The sequence below is a fragment of the Drosophila mojavensis genome, unplaced genomic scaffold (assembly GCF_018153725.1).
Source record: "Drosophila mojavensis isolate 15081-1352.22 unplaced genomic scaffold, ASM1815372v1 contig_36, whole genome shotgun sequence".
Classification (NCBI taxonomy): domain Eukaryota; kingdom Metazoa; phylum Arthropoda; class Insecta; order Diptera; family Drosophilidae; genus Drosophila; species Drosophila mojavensis.
Genome location: NW_025318858.1, coordinates 4,389,660 through 4,403,421, shown reverse-complemented (window position 1 = coordinate 4,403,421; position 13,762 = coordinate 4,389,660). Strand labels below are relative to the sequence as shown.

The 13,762-nt window shown below is 35.0% G+C and overlaps 1 protein-coding gene across 5 annotated transcripts in view; it reads right to left on the bottom strand.

Moving 5' to 3' along the window:
- The window catches only part of LOC6575965 (rRNA biogenesis protein rrp36), an 81,918-nt gene that overhangs the window by 18,723 nt on the left and 49,433 nt on the right, over positions 1–13,762 (bottom strand). For 3 of the 5 annotated variants that reach the window (XM_015164904.3, XM_015164900.3, XM_015164903.3), the window contains exon 2: positions 8,325–8,366. The exons of the other annotated variants lie outside the window; for them this stretch is intronic. In XM_015164904.3, coding sequence (XP_015020390.1) covers positions 8,325–8,366 — 42 coding nt within the window. The remainder of the gene's footprint in view (positions 1–8,324; positions 8,367–13,762) is intronic. 5 annotated transcript variants of the gene reach the window in all.

Genomic DNA, 13,762 nt, shown 5'->3' with positions numbered 1-13,762 from the left:
CCATAAATCTGACAAGTCCTGCGCTAAGGATTACACCCGCCCAAGCACTCTGGACATTGTAAGAACTTATGTATCCAACTACCGCGAATATATAAATTAATATGAAAAGTTTGCTGCTCTCATTATTTAGCTTTTAGTTTAGCAGCAGACCGCAAGCAGAGCCGGAGAGCAGAAGAGCATCTGGTTTCTGGGCTAATTTATGTGATGCTCAATTGTGAGCATCTTGGCTCTAGTTTGCATTATAACTGCGCAGCTGAGTTTATAATTCGCTCAACTGGTTTGCAATTCAAAAAACCGCAACGAGAGCCAAAAGTTTACTTTTGCATAGATAAAGACTTGGAGACAGAGAGACAAAAAGGGAGTTCAAAATGCTTGCCAACTGGCAACTGGTAGCTGGTGTGTGGCATGCGGCATGTGGCATGTGGCAGCAGCAACTAAAAGCCAAAAGTGTCAAATTTATGAACGACTCAAAAATAGCACAAAAAAAAAAAAAAAAACAATATAAATAGAAATAGACATAAAAAATGTATGCAGCTCCAGCCATGGGCTGACCGTACGGTACGGATTCGAGGCTGAGCTGCAGCGCATTTTATGCAAAGTTTCATAGCCTGCTTTTAGGCGAAATACACAAACCACAAAAACTTTGTGCAGAGCACAACAGGAAAAAACACAAAAGAGAGAATAAGTCAGAGAGAGAGAGAGAGAGAGAGTGTGTGAGTTATAGCGTGGGATAGAGAGAGATAGCAAAAAAAGCCAAGCCAAGCCCCAAAAACCAAAATGAATTTTCAGTGTTGCCAACTTTTTGCGGGCTTGTTGCTGCGGGCGCATTCAACAACTCACATACACACACACACACACACACATACAGCTGCAGCAGCCAAAAAGTTACGCATATTTTGCAAAATGCAACCAGAGGCTCCGCCTTAGCGCCCAGAATTCTTTGGCAGAGCGCTAAGCGTTTGCCATAAATTCATTTAGTATGGCAACACTGGTCATAAATTTACAGCTATCGATTTGAGCGGAAATCCGACGAAACAAATAAAAAACGAGACAGAGCGGGAGAAAGAGAGAGCGAAAGAGAGATAGGGCCAGAGGAACTAAGCTAAAAGTAGCTATAAAGTAGTTGTTGCCCTACGTTGCTGTAGCCAAGGAATTTTAGCGGGATACCGTTATATTGCAATCGATAACTTTTGAATATTTCTCAGCACTATTGAGCTCTTGCAATTTGCTGGCTAGCTATGTATATTTTTAATAATTTTATTTGGAAATTAAATATGTCATATGTTTCAGAGTTAAAAAAAAGAAAATGTTTTTTAAATTATGTCAGATTCGACATAATGTCTTTCATGAACAAATTTAGGAAATCTAAAAGATATAATATCAAATTTAGAAATTTGATATTGATGATTAGATATTGATGCTGATTTTGAAAAGAAACGTCAGCCAAATTAGCAGCTATGATAAAGTGAAATATCTGTAGCTTTGCTTAAGAATTCATATCATACTATATGCATATATCTTGACTATTCATATCATACAGTTTATACATATCTTGATTATTCATATCATACTTCATACACATACACATCTTGATTCTCATTCAGTTCACATAGCTTCATTATCTGCATGCATATAGAGCATAACTATTTCGACTTACAGCCAAAAGTTTGCTGCACAACAAATATTTATTATATCTTTTTTCCTCTTTTTTCTTGTTTCTCGTTTTAGCTTTTTTAGCAGCTGTAATTTCGTGCCATAAATCACATTTGCGCTGCGAGCAGGAGGCGTGTGCGCAAAGGAGTTTCGGGGCAACAATTTAGCGTAAATGGAAACGCAGCGGAAACGGAAATCGAAACGCCATTTGAGCAGGAACTGAGTTGGGATCTCAATTTGGTATTCAGGTTCAGGTTCAGTTTCAGGTTCGGGTTGGGTTCGGCTCTACTTTTAATATTGTCACAAATGTTGCAGCAATTAAAGCGCGAAGCGTCAGCGAGCGACGCTGGAATGGGTTGCGTCTCATTATGTGCAAGTCTGATTGCCTTTTTGGGCTTTTGCACTTAATATTAATGAGTTGCTGGGAAAATTAATTTCTTGACTTTCACTTGCAGCGAGTCGAGTCACGAGGCCAACCAGGCAGCCAGCCAGTCGGCTTCCGTCCTTGCCACGGCCAACTGGGTCAACGTTGATTTTACCTCCAATGCTCCAGCCGGGGCCAAAGTAGTGGCCAATGGATGGACACAGCTCATAAATATTCCAGTGGCACGCGCTCCGTGGGCAAACGACAAAAGTTGCCGGCCATGCTGCAAGCCATGTTAAAGATCAGGCCATAAGGGGAAGGCGAGGCGTACATTGATTGAAAGTAAATAAATTTCACGAGTTGGCTGGCTGCTGCTGTTGTTGTTGCTGCTGCTGCTTTGGCTGCATAAGGGTACTCCCGCCATCCAATATAAACACATTTCTTTTCAAACGCAATTTTTAATGAGAGCGCCAAGTGTTGTGAATTGCGCAAAGCGAGCAGAAGCGAGCAGCAAGTGCACTCCAAACACTTAAAGAAGTGTTGCAAAACATTTTTCAGAGCAAAACAGGAAAATACGCTTCAGCTTTAAAATATACTAAACGACTATCAATTACTATCTATCTATAGACATATATATTACAATATATTAAAAGAGTATGTTCCAATAAGCATAATCTGTAGGACTATACTATCGATTTTATAACGATAATTATCGTTATTGCGATATTTGTCGACATTTACTATATCGCAATAAATTGTGGTATATTTAGTATATTTGATAAAATTGAGCGATATATTTATCGATTATGAACATTATTAAAGATTAATTTAGAGTTGTAGTAGCTAAAAATTATCGATATATTTTTTATTGATATTCTAATATATTTTTAGGCTGTAAACGTATATATGAATTGTTTGCATCGATTTTAAATTTTTGTATTGCTTCTTTCAGTTATCAATGTATATATTGATTAATTAACATAACTCGATTGGTAAAAAGCTTTTTGTATGCGCATTGTTATCACTAACGACCAAACATAATTTTCTATCAATTGATCGATGTTTTAATATATGCATATATTCTGCTTATAAAATGGAAAATTCCAGGGTATTCACACACTTGAACACGCATAAGAGCTCATTAAATTTGAAGCATATCGAAAGCATAAATTATGCAACTTTTTGTGCCACATCCCATTGGCCATTGCTTCTTATGGAGCCTGAAAAGCGATTTGCATATCTGTCTGCTGCCATCACGTGCAATATACATCCTTTACATATCCGATATATATATATATTCGATATATATATATATATATATGTAAATGTATGTATGCATATTCATATGCATATTTAATGACAGTTTACAGAGATTTTCAGCTCGCAGCGGCTGCTTTGGGGGCAGTTCGTCCTCGCCTTTGCCTTTGCCTTTGCCTCTGCCTTGGGCTTGGAGGCAATGCAATTTATTGATTCTCGTGTTTTTATTTAATTTCTTGTCATTTCCTTGAACGTCGCTTATCGATATGATAGATGACGTCGCTGCCTGCGTTGCATTAAATAAATGATGTTCGGCTTTAAGAGCCGACATCTGAGAACATTTCGCTTTAGTTAATGTTGACTTGAACTTCTCGAGAATTTCTTAAGAATTTCTCTCTTCCATCAATCTGAAACTTTGGGTTCATTGGCTTACGTTTTTTTTTTTTTTGGATTTCGAGCCTCTTGGGTAAGCCCTGCCACGCCTCCTTTATCAGTTCGATTGAGTACAACTGGCGCCTGGTTCTGTTTGTCTGTCTGCATAGTTTATACAAGTTGGAAAGTTGTTCGGACGCAGCTTCTGTCTTTACTGATTGCAATTTAATTAAAAATCAGGAAAAAAAAAAACAAACTCTATAAGCCAATGTATCTTCGGTTGTTGCGTGTTGTGTTGGCTTTCTGAATTCCCTGTAGGCTAATTGAAGGCCCTTGTCAACTGCGACAAAGCCACACGCTTCATTAGCCACTCGAGTTGCCCAGCTTATCACGTCGTGTATTTCAAGTATTTCCCTTTTCATTTCCATTCCCACTCCCATTTTCATTCCGTGTTATCGTGCATTAAACCCACTCTGGAAACAAGTGCAGCCTCTGCTAAGCCCCCCCAGGCAACTGCACTTTGAACTTTGTTTGTCTGCGATTCAAATTGTTGTTCGTAGGTATATGCAGCTACCCTTTGGCTGCTGTTTACCCAGTTCAATGAATGCGCTTACAGTTAAGCGTATCTATGAGCAGCCCCACCCCCTACTCTCTCTGCCTCTGCTCCCTCTTCAACTGCCAAGTCTCAGCTCCTTTTGTATTTCCATTGTTGTTGCCGCCTCTAATGGAGTCTAATCAACCGAGAACTCCGACTCCGACTCTTCCACAATTCAAGGCTACTCGCTCCGCAGGTAGTTTGTGTGCACATCTCATTAGATTCTGTACGGGGTGTAAAGATTCCCTGAGGCATCACAATATCCCCTCTTGTAATAGGAATTGCATTTCATGTTTTTGTTAACAAAGCAATTTCATTTCCTATGTGCAGCTCAATTACATCAACTCTCTCTCTCTCTCTCTCTCTCTCTCTCTCTCTCTTACTCTTTGTGAGGTCTTTTGATATGAGATATGAGATATGAGATTAATTTCAAATTAAGGCAAACCTAAAAACTCACACTCCATAATTATCTTCTGCCTTCATTAGAGTTTCTCATTCAATTATACAATTATTTGGTTTTAAATGTTTAACTCATATATACATATATAAGACTATATATATTATAATCAAATAATATATATAAATTTAGTATATCATTATTTAAATAATTTTGCCCAAGTCTAATCATATTATATTTCATTAATATTTGCTTCTATAGTTGCTCAAGAATTTAGTTTGAAGAGCCTTTGAAATATTTTTGAAATATTAAATGTAAAAGATGGTGCAAGCGGAATTTGGAAGAGATGCGTGTTCAATGTTTTGTTTGATTAAATAATTCTTCGTTTTATTTATTTTTGATTTTTATTTATTTATTTTATTTTTATTTATTTTTTAATTTTTGTTGTTTTTTTTTTTCATATTTGTGTATTTATAATATATTATTTTTTTAGTAGAGATATGTATTTATGATTTCAATAATATTTGTATGCAATGCGATTGTAAAAAATAAACAGACGTATAAATATGTAATTACCTATTTTTTATTGTGCTGCTTGCTATCAGAGGCAAATATGAATTCTAGATTATTTCAAAATATGATATGCATTTTAGTTTGCCATAAATAAATAACTGCAATATAAATTAAAATTTTAATAGTGAATATATAACATTTGGATATATATTTTATTTAAATCAAACATTTTGATTTGATTTACTGATTGGGAAATGAATTTAATTTTCATTTGCGTTTGCAATTTATTTTATTTTATTTTTTATTTTTATTTTTATTTTTTGCAGTGCAGTGCAGTTCACTGAACAGTTCTGAAAAGCTGTCCAAGCAAACAATGTTCGGTTAATTAATATAACATGTATATATACATGTGTATATGCATATATGGGCTTTATATAATCACAGGAGACAGCACTTGATTTAAAAGTGAGCGATAAAAAAAAGTAATTTGAATTCGCAGTTGCATTTTAATAATTAATCCAGCTGTGCCGAATGTTTGCATTAAATTAAAATGAAAATTCACATTGAAATTGCAAATGTCAGCAATATTTCAATAATTGTGTGTGTGTTTTAGTAGATGACCAGGCACCCTTTGGGAATACCCTTTTTGCAGGCGAGCAAGAACAATAAATGCAATCAAAACAATTGTGGGCTGTAAATTGAATTTTTGTATATTCTGTCCGTTTGTCGTTTGTCTATTGGACAGGCCGTTTGTGCTTTTGGCCATGTTTCATGTTTTGTGCATGTTCCGCAAATATTTGTTCAAATATTTTCGCTGATGCTTAACATGTTTGCAATCGTTTAAATGCCTGTGTCGCTGTCGTTGTTGTTGTTGTTGTTGCTGCTGCTTCTGTGTGCATTTAATGGGCACGCCCACTCATCTAAGGGCCGTACCGCCTCCTCTTTATGGCAATCCGTTGACATTTCACATTTCGTTTGTCATCCGAGTGCGTTTGACAGTACGCCAAATTGCTTTCGGCTCAAATAAATTCACGCTGCGCCGCACAAAACAACCAAATAACAATTTATGCACAAGATATAATACCATTTTTTATATAGAGAGATATACAAATTTTTATTTATTTATTATTATTTTTTTTTTTTTTTTTGGCTGTAAGCTATCATTAGCCTCGAGCTGTGCGGCTTAACATTCATTTGTGCAGCACATCGAGAGTTATTCCATCCAATTCGAATGTGATATTCATATGCAGGTATAATAACCAGGTATTACGCATGTAACTAGCTTGATGGGCATTTTTTCCGTTATTATGCAATATTTCATGTTTTTATAATAAGTACCTGGTTTTTATCAACATTTCTTTTTATTTATAGAATATACGATTTTACTCTGATTTATGTTATAAATTTTTGTATATGTTGATATTGATATATTATATAATATGAAGTGTGTTCACAAATATTATTATATATATATTATTATTTTCTTATTTTCTTATTCCAGAAATTTCACAGGCCCATAGAAAAGGACCCTTACGTCATTTTTGCAAATTTTGTTTACCGTTTCTATAGGATATAGTATATATTCTTTTATAGTTTACACATCATATTACAAGAAAAGCCAAAATTAACTATTTACCTGTATTATCTATTCCTAATACAATTTTATCCATACACTAGCAACTAAAGATAATTTCTATATTAAGTTAAGCTTAAGCAAATCTTTCTATGTAAATGTGCAAAATATTTTATAGCTTTTGTTGGGCAATCGTGGTTAGGGCACATTATTTCAGTGCCACAAGCTGGGCTAAGATTTTGGTGGACCGCAGATAAATTGTCTTTCAAGTTGAGCTTAGCCATTGTTCCAGTTATTTGCCACAGCAGAACATAAACATTTTCTCCACATTTTCTGTGGCAACTGCGCAAAGAAAAGGCAAAACGAATACGAAAACGAAAGCACGGCAAATGAAAGCCATAAACTTGGAGCAAAGTACTTTTCCTGTTCATGCTGTTGTTGCTGTTGCTGTTGTTGTTGTTGTTGTTGTTGCTGTTGTTGCTGTTGTTTGGGGTCAGCTATTTTGCAAGTGGGTCAAAAAGGGTTTTTTAGTTGAAGATTTGTACAAAGTTTCAGCGCCAAGGCAAAAGTCGCATAATTCGTAGTCAAATCAACGCCAAGAGTTCTGGCTAACAATTCAATTAAGTCAACTGCAACGGCAATGGCTGAGGCAGGGGAAGGGGCAGCGGCAGGGGCAACTACAACTTATATCGAATTAATTTGCTAGATGGCGCAAAATCAAATTTGCTTATAAACAAATCAAGACACGTCACATTTGTGGGGCAGCCGCGAAAATTTTATTGCAATTGCACTATACACTGAGCGAAAAATTGTGTACTTTAGACAGAAATTGAATTTACTTTTGTATACAATTTTTAAGACACAATTTTGTTACTACAAAATAAATAAGTTGAACAATTTTGAACATACATATTTTCTAAAAATTTTATATAAATTTATGTACTGAAGAGACCTTTGGAATGCAAATTTTTTTTTGATTATTATTATTTTTTTTTTTTTAATTTGTGTACAATTTTAAGATTTTGTTTAAATATTTATTATGCATTTTATTAAATTTTCGCTAGTTAAATTGATAAATTTTTGTATATTTTGTACAATTTTTTACAATTTCTCTCAGTGCGTTTTCGCATGCTCAATTGAATATGCCAAACACATGAATCTGTTTGGGTTGACTGACAGCGGCGGGGATCGGCGGGCTTGTGGCGAGGCTCAGAACAGAGCTAGCCAGCCAGACGATCGTATAATGTAAATATTTGCTCATGTCGATGTTGATTTGACCAACAAATTGGTCACGATCGTTAAACAGACGCCGCTTTATTGTTGTCGTAGTTGTTGTTCTCTGGTTGTTGCTATAGAGTTTTTAGTGTGTGGGTTCACTGGAGGTTCAACTACCTCTGAAGAGCGTGAGAGGAAGAGACAGGGAGAGAGCGGGGCAGGTACAGGCAGAAGCAATTGCTATTTGCCATTTGGCAGCGGAAGTGCCAACAGTTGTCAGGAGTGGCTCACCTAATGGCAAATGCAGACCACACAGACTAGCTCGAACGCATCTGGTGGGTTGGTTGGTTGGTTCTCCACTACAAATGCTTCACTGTTTACTTACATGCACATTGGCGTCTTCTGAGCACTTCGCAGCTGCACTTACCTGCAACAGAGTAAAGAAAATTGAAAAAGGCATTAGAATTATTTCAGCTGTAGTTCAGACAATGTTGCCAAAAGGCGAACGAACAGGGCTTGTTAGTTGGAATGTCTAGAGATGTTAAAGGCCATGGCAGAGTTATTTTGTATATGTGCATTCGCTCCCTTAGGCCTTCGCCAACTGTCAGAGAGCTGGGCATAACAATAACTGCAAGTTCTTGGTAAAGTGCTTAATCTTGAAGTGCCAGCCAGGGCTGGCAAATGCCACCCAGGACGTCCATGAGTGGTAAGTGATCCACTTAGAAGATTGTTGCACAGATAAGCCACTAATCATGCCGCCCAAAGCCCAAAGTCAGCTGGATATGAAATTCAAGTCTAGCTGCAGCAACTCACAAATCAAATTTGCTGAAAACTTTTCAAAATAGAATAAACATACATATCCTATATGAAATGGAATAGGGGCATCATTAAGAGAGTTTTTGTTTCAAAGGCAACGAATCTAGCTATTAGAATTCATGTTACTCTTAGAAAAGTTTCATATCAAGATTTGCATAAATGAAGAGATGAGCTATAAGTAGAGGATAGATAGATAAAAGATAGGCAAAAGGCATAACACTGATACGTGAAAGATAGAGTGAGACAATAAAAATCTATGATTGGGGGTTATACTATAAATATATGTATATTAAATATATTTGAGAGACTATATAAGTGCAGTTGAAGAAGATATACAGCGATGTATGGTCGAGCTATAATATGCTTACTCTATATACTATTAAGATATCCTACAAGTAGAAAATTATCTTGAATTTTTTAACATAGTTAACAAAAATATGTTAATATAATATAATAATTAATATTACATATAATTTTCATTTCATATAATGATCTACTAAGTTAGGAATAAATAGTTGACATAAAACGACTGTCATTAATTTATTTGACAGGAATTTATTTTTATATACATACATATAGATTCAAATAAAAAACACCATCCGCTCTTAAGTTCCTCTAATAATTGTGTGTGCCATCTGAGCACCTTTACAAATAGCTTCAGTTTCTCAATAGTCCGCACCTCAAGCATTGCCACATACTTCATAATTCATATGCAAAGAGTTGCAACATCGTCTAATCGGCGGAGTCAACTGCCTTCCATTATATTCTCTGATCAATATTCAACAATCGCAACATCAGCGATATAAACTTCGCGGCAATTGACACTAAAAAGCTGTATTTTTGAAGCGCAGATCCCCACAGATAATCATGAGCTGAAACGCAACTTGGGCGTTTAACTACTCAGTCTATCTCTTTCTCGCTGAGTGTGCGTGGGTGTTGCAACTTGTTGAGTCATGCTCACATTTACTTAGCATGCACCATGGCAGCTGTAGCTGCTGTTACATCTTTTTCTACTGCTGTCAATGGCCCATCAATCAGCGGGACTAAAACGGATTCAATAGCGCTTGGGTGTCGCTGCTTGTCAACATTGTTGAGTTTCACCCCTTCTCTGGCAACATGTTGCCAAGGCCTGGGCGCACACATGTTGACAAGTGAAATGCATGGCACGTTTACAACTTTAATTGGCTTTTAATGTAATGTATAACATTAAACTGCGACTCCCATCAAAATTTATGAACAACTTTCACACAAACAATGCAGCAAACTAACAGAGACAAGCGACACTGGCAACAAATTGTTGCATTTATTTTTTTTTTTGACAACAGCAACAACCTCGAAGGCAGCTGCAATTTTTTAAAGTTTTAAGTTTATCTGTTTTTTTTGTTTGTTTTGTTTTTCTGTTGCGGCATCACGTGGGCGTTAATTTGCGAGCTTTAATTTAATTATTGCAACAGACACACACAACCAAAAAATTCGATTGAAATTGTTTTTTAATCAAGACAAAAAGGCAATTAACGTATTCGATTGCATTATGCATGCCACATGTGGCGCGACATGCTGCATATATATCTGCTTCTCTTTCCTACTCATTCGCTGTCGCTCTCTCTATCACACTTTGCTTTTTTGCCAGCCCAACTATTTGTTGTAATTGCCTGCAGCAAAGACAATTAGTTGACAGAAAAGCAGCAAGAGACTAAAAAAATATTTATATTGACAACAGAGCTAATTACGTTGCCGATTTCGTTGTTGGCTTTTTCGTAGCTCTTGCTGTTTGGATAGGATTTCTGTTAAAAATGTCAAAAGCAATTAACAAAGCCATCTATACATATATACATATATATACACATATATGGTCATTCAATTTACTCTAGAGCATACAATTCATATCATATCTGTTGTATAAGGAAGTAATTTGTTTTAATCTATATGAAAGAAATATACTTTCTAAATTAATTCAATTCCATTACTCTGAGCTATACACAATATCTAGTCAAAATATAGCTAGTATATGTACATGTATGCATACACATATAAATGCAACAGTTTTTCCCGCTACGCAAATTGAATTGGAAAGTGTGAAACGCCTTCGCTCTGGCAATTTCGGCCAAGCGTCTGGGCCAAGCCCTAGCAGCAAATTGGCCAGCAAACTGTAAAAGCTCAAATAATATGCAAAATGTTGATGCCACAGAATGACGGGCTACAGAGAGAGACAGAGAGAGAGAGAAAGAGAGGGGAGGGGACTGAGAGTGGGAGGGAAGCATGGTACGCAGTTCAAGCTGCAAAACCGAAAAGTCAGTCAAAAGTGGCCACGCGACAATTAGCACATCATTGACACATGTGCAACACATACTCACACACTCACACACACGCACCCAAAACACACACACACACACACACAAAGACGCACAGCAGCGTGTGGAGGAAAGTGGTCTGCGGTCTCTTTCTCTCTCTCTCTCATCCACTCTCTCTCCTTCCCTCTCGCTCTGCGTGCATTTGGGTTTGACTTTATTCTGTCGCCGAGAAATGGAGCATTTTATGCTCCAATAAAAATAATTAAGTGGCGTAATTGATAATGACTTTTTTTTTTGTTTTGTTTTTAAATTTTCATTTGAAATTTCTTTATACACATATTCTGTCTGCTTTACGTCATAATTTTCGTGTGTGAGTGTGTGAAGCGTGACAAATTTATGTGCCAGCGATAAGGCGGGGTGGAAATTTCGACATGCAAATGAACAGCGGCGCGAGCAGCTATGATCAGCCCGATCACTGATAATGGCCATCATTATAGTAATGATACGGACATGGGGATATATCATGATATATCATGTAAGCTGAGCGAAGCTGCTGAATCACTTTGTGGCTACTCGAAATAAACATTGTTAAGCATTGTTGGATTTGATTAGATATGCATTGGAAATTTTTGTAAATAAACTGATCTTTAGCTACTTTGATGTGTTCACCTGCAGCGATCTGCAGTGAATTTCTTCATAAAATCAATTTGTCGGTGATTTAGCTTGATGCATAAATAAATTAAAAATTGTTTAACATTTGAATTTTAGTACATGGTGTATTAACACGGTATTTAGGAATTATACTGTTTGCGCTGTATAGTCATAGAGTCAATTAGCGGCAATAAAGCATAAATAAAGAATATATTAAATTTTATTAAATTATAGCTAACATATATATTATTATACCCTGAACCCATTGAAAATGGGAAATCAGGGTATAATGTTTTTTTTTTTAATGGTACTAATAATAGTTTGCGGACTTTAGGAAATTATCATTATCATTATGAAATTTATTTATTATTTATATTATTATATCAAATTTAATTTTTAATTTAATAATATTTTTAATAATACTATTTACTATTTACTATTTATTATATTTTATAATAATATTTTCAATATATGCAATTAATTACTTTTTTCAATCAATTTTATTATTGTTACATTTAAATTTATTTTATATTTCCTTTATTTTCAGATATCAGTTTTATATGATATTGAATTTATTTGTATTAGTTCTTTTAATATATATTTTTAATTACAAATGTTTTATGATTTTTATTTATTTATTTATTTTTTTTGTATATGTATACATTTTTTTACAATAAACATTACAATAAACATTAAACAATAAACATGTATTTATACTTTATTATTTATTTAAAAATATATATGTATATATTTTAATTTATGTTGATTTTGTATTATATTTTACTTAAACAAATTTAATTTTTTATAAAATTAGTGATGAGTGACATTTATTTCATTTGAATTTATTTAGATTTTGTTTTATTTCTATTTTATTTAATTTTTTAATATAACCAAGGCGAATATTTTATTTATTTTTAATATTCTCTGCTGTTTTTTTTTTTCAAGTAATCTCAAATTGTAAATCTACTTCGTAATGTGCTGCCAAAACAGTGCATTGAACGCTTTGATTTTGCACTACATTTATAGTTATTGGCTTATCGAGCGAGCAGCTGACCTCATCTCAATTTGCAATTGCAGAATGTTTTCGCATTCGAATGCGTTTGAGCACTTTATTTACGATTGCTGCTGGAGCTGTTTCGTTATGTTTTGTTGTTTCCGAACGTATTTCGATGAAGTCTTAGCCTGGAGTAAAGTTGAGCAGAGCAGAGTTGAGTGCAGTCGATTCTCGTTTGTATTGCCCGTCATTTGACATGCCACCTTCCCCCCGCCCACCTACACTTAGCAACAGCTATGAAAAAATGCTTTAAAAAAAAAGGAAGAAACTGGGGGAGGAGTAGGAAAGAGGAGCAAAGTTTGACAAGCTCTGCAATTGACAAGAGCGTGCGATGTTGCTGTGCTGCTTCATTCCAAAAACAAGCAAAATTGAATAACATAAAAAATAAGGAAAAAAACAACAACAACTATTTGTATTTCAAGTGCTGCGTCGAAGCATCGAACCATTCCATTGCTCAGTGTCTCTCTCACTCTGCAAGTGTGTATGCTTGTGAGTGTGACTGACTGAGCATGAATAGACCATAGCTACACTCACACACTCGCAGCTTAACACATTCATAATTTACAGAGAAACGAAGATGTGATAGACGACGACAACAACAACAAAATTATCCAAGACAATCTCAGAGAGGAAAATCTGCATATGAAACTCAAAAGGAAATGCTGCTACAGCTTAATTAGAAATTTCAATCAAAGCAGCATATTTTATATAGAATATTTATTAATTCAATAATTAGAAACTAACATTTTAAATAAATATTTATATTTATAAATGCTCTACTCTATATCTTGAATTGTATTGAAAGTAAATTATTTTGAATTTTCTATTTTGTTTTTATTTGTATATAATTAAAACAATGAATTTCAAATGAAATTCTTTATAATAACTTCTGGACTACTTCCAGCAGCTCTTTCACTTGATATACCCCACATAAACTCACATGCGAGGTACTAAACAAATTAAGAAATGCAGCAACAAATGGGAAACGATTGACTTGCCAGCAAAAGATTC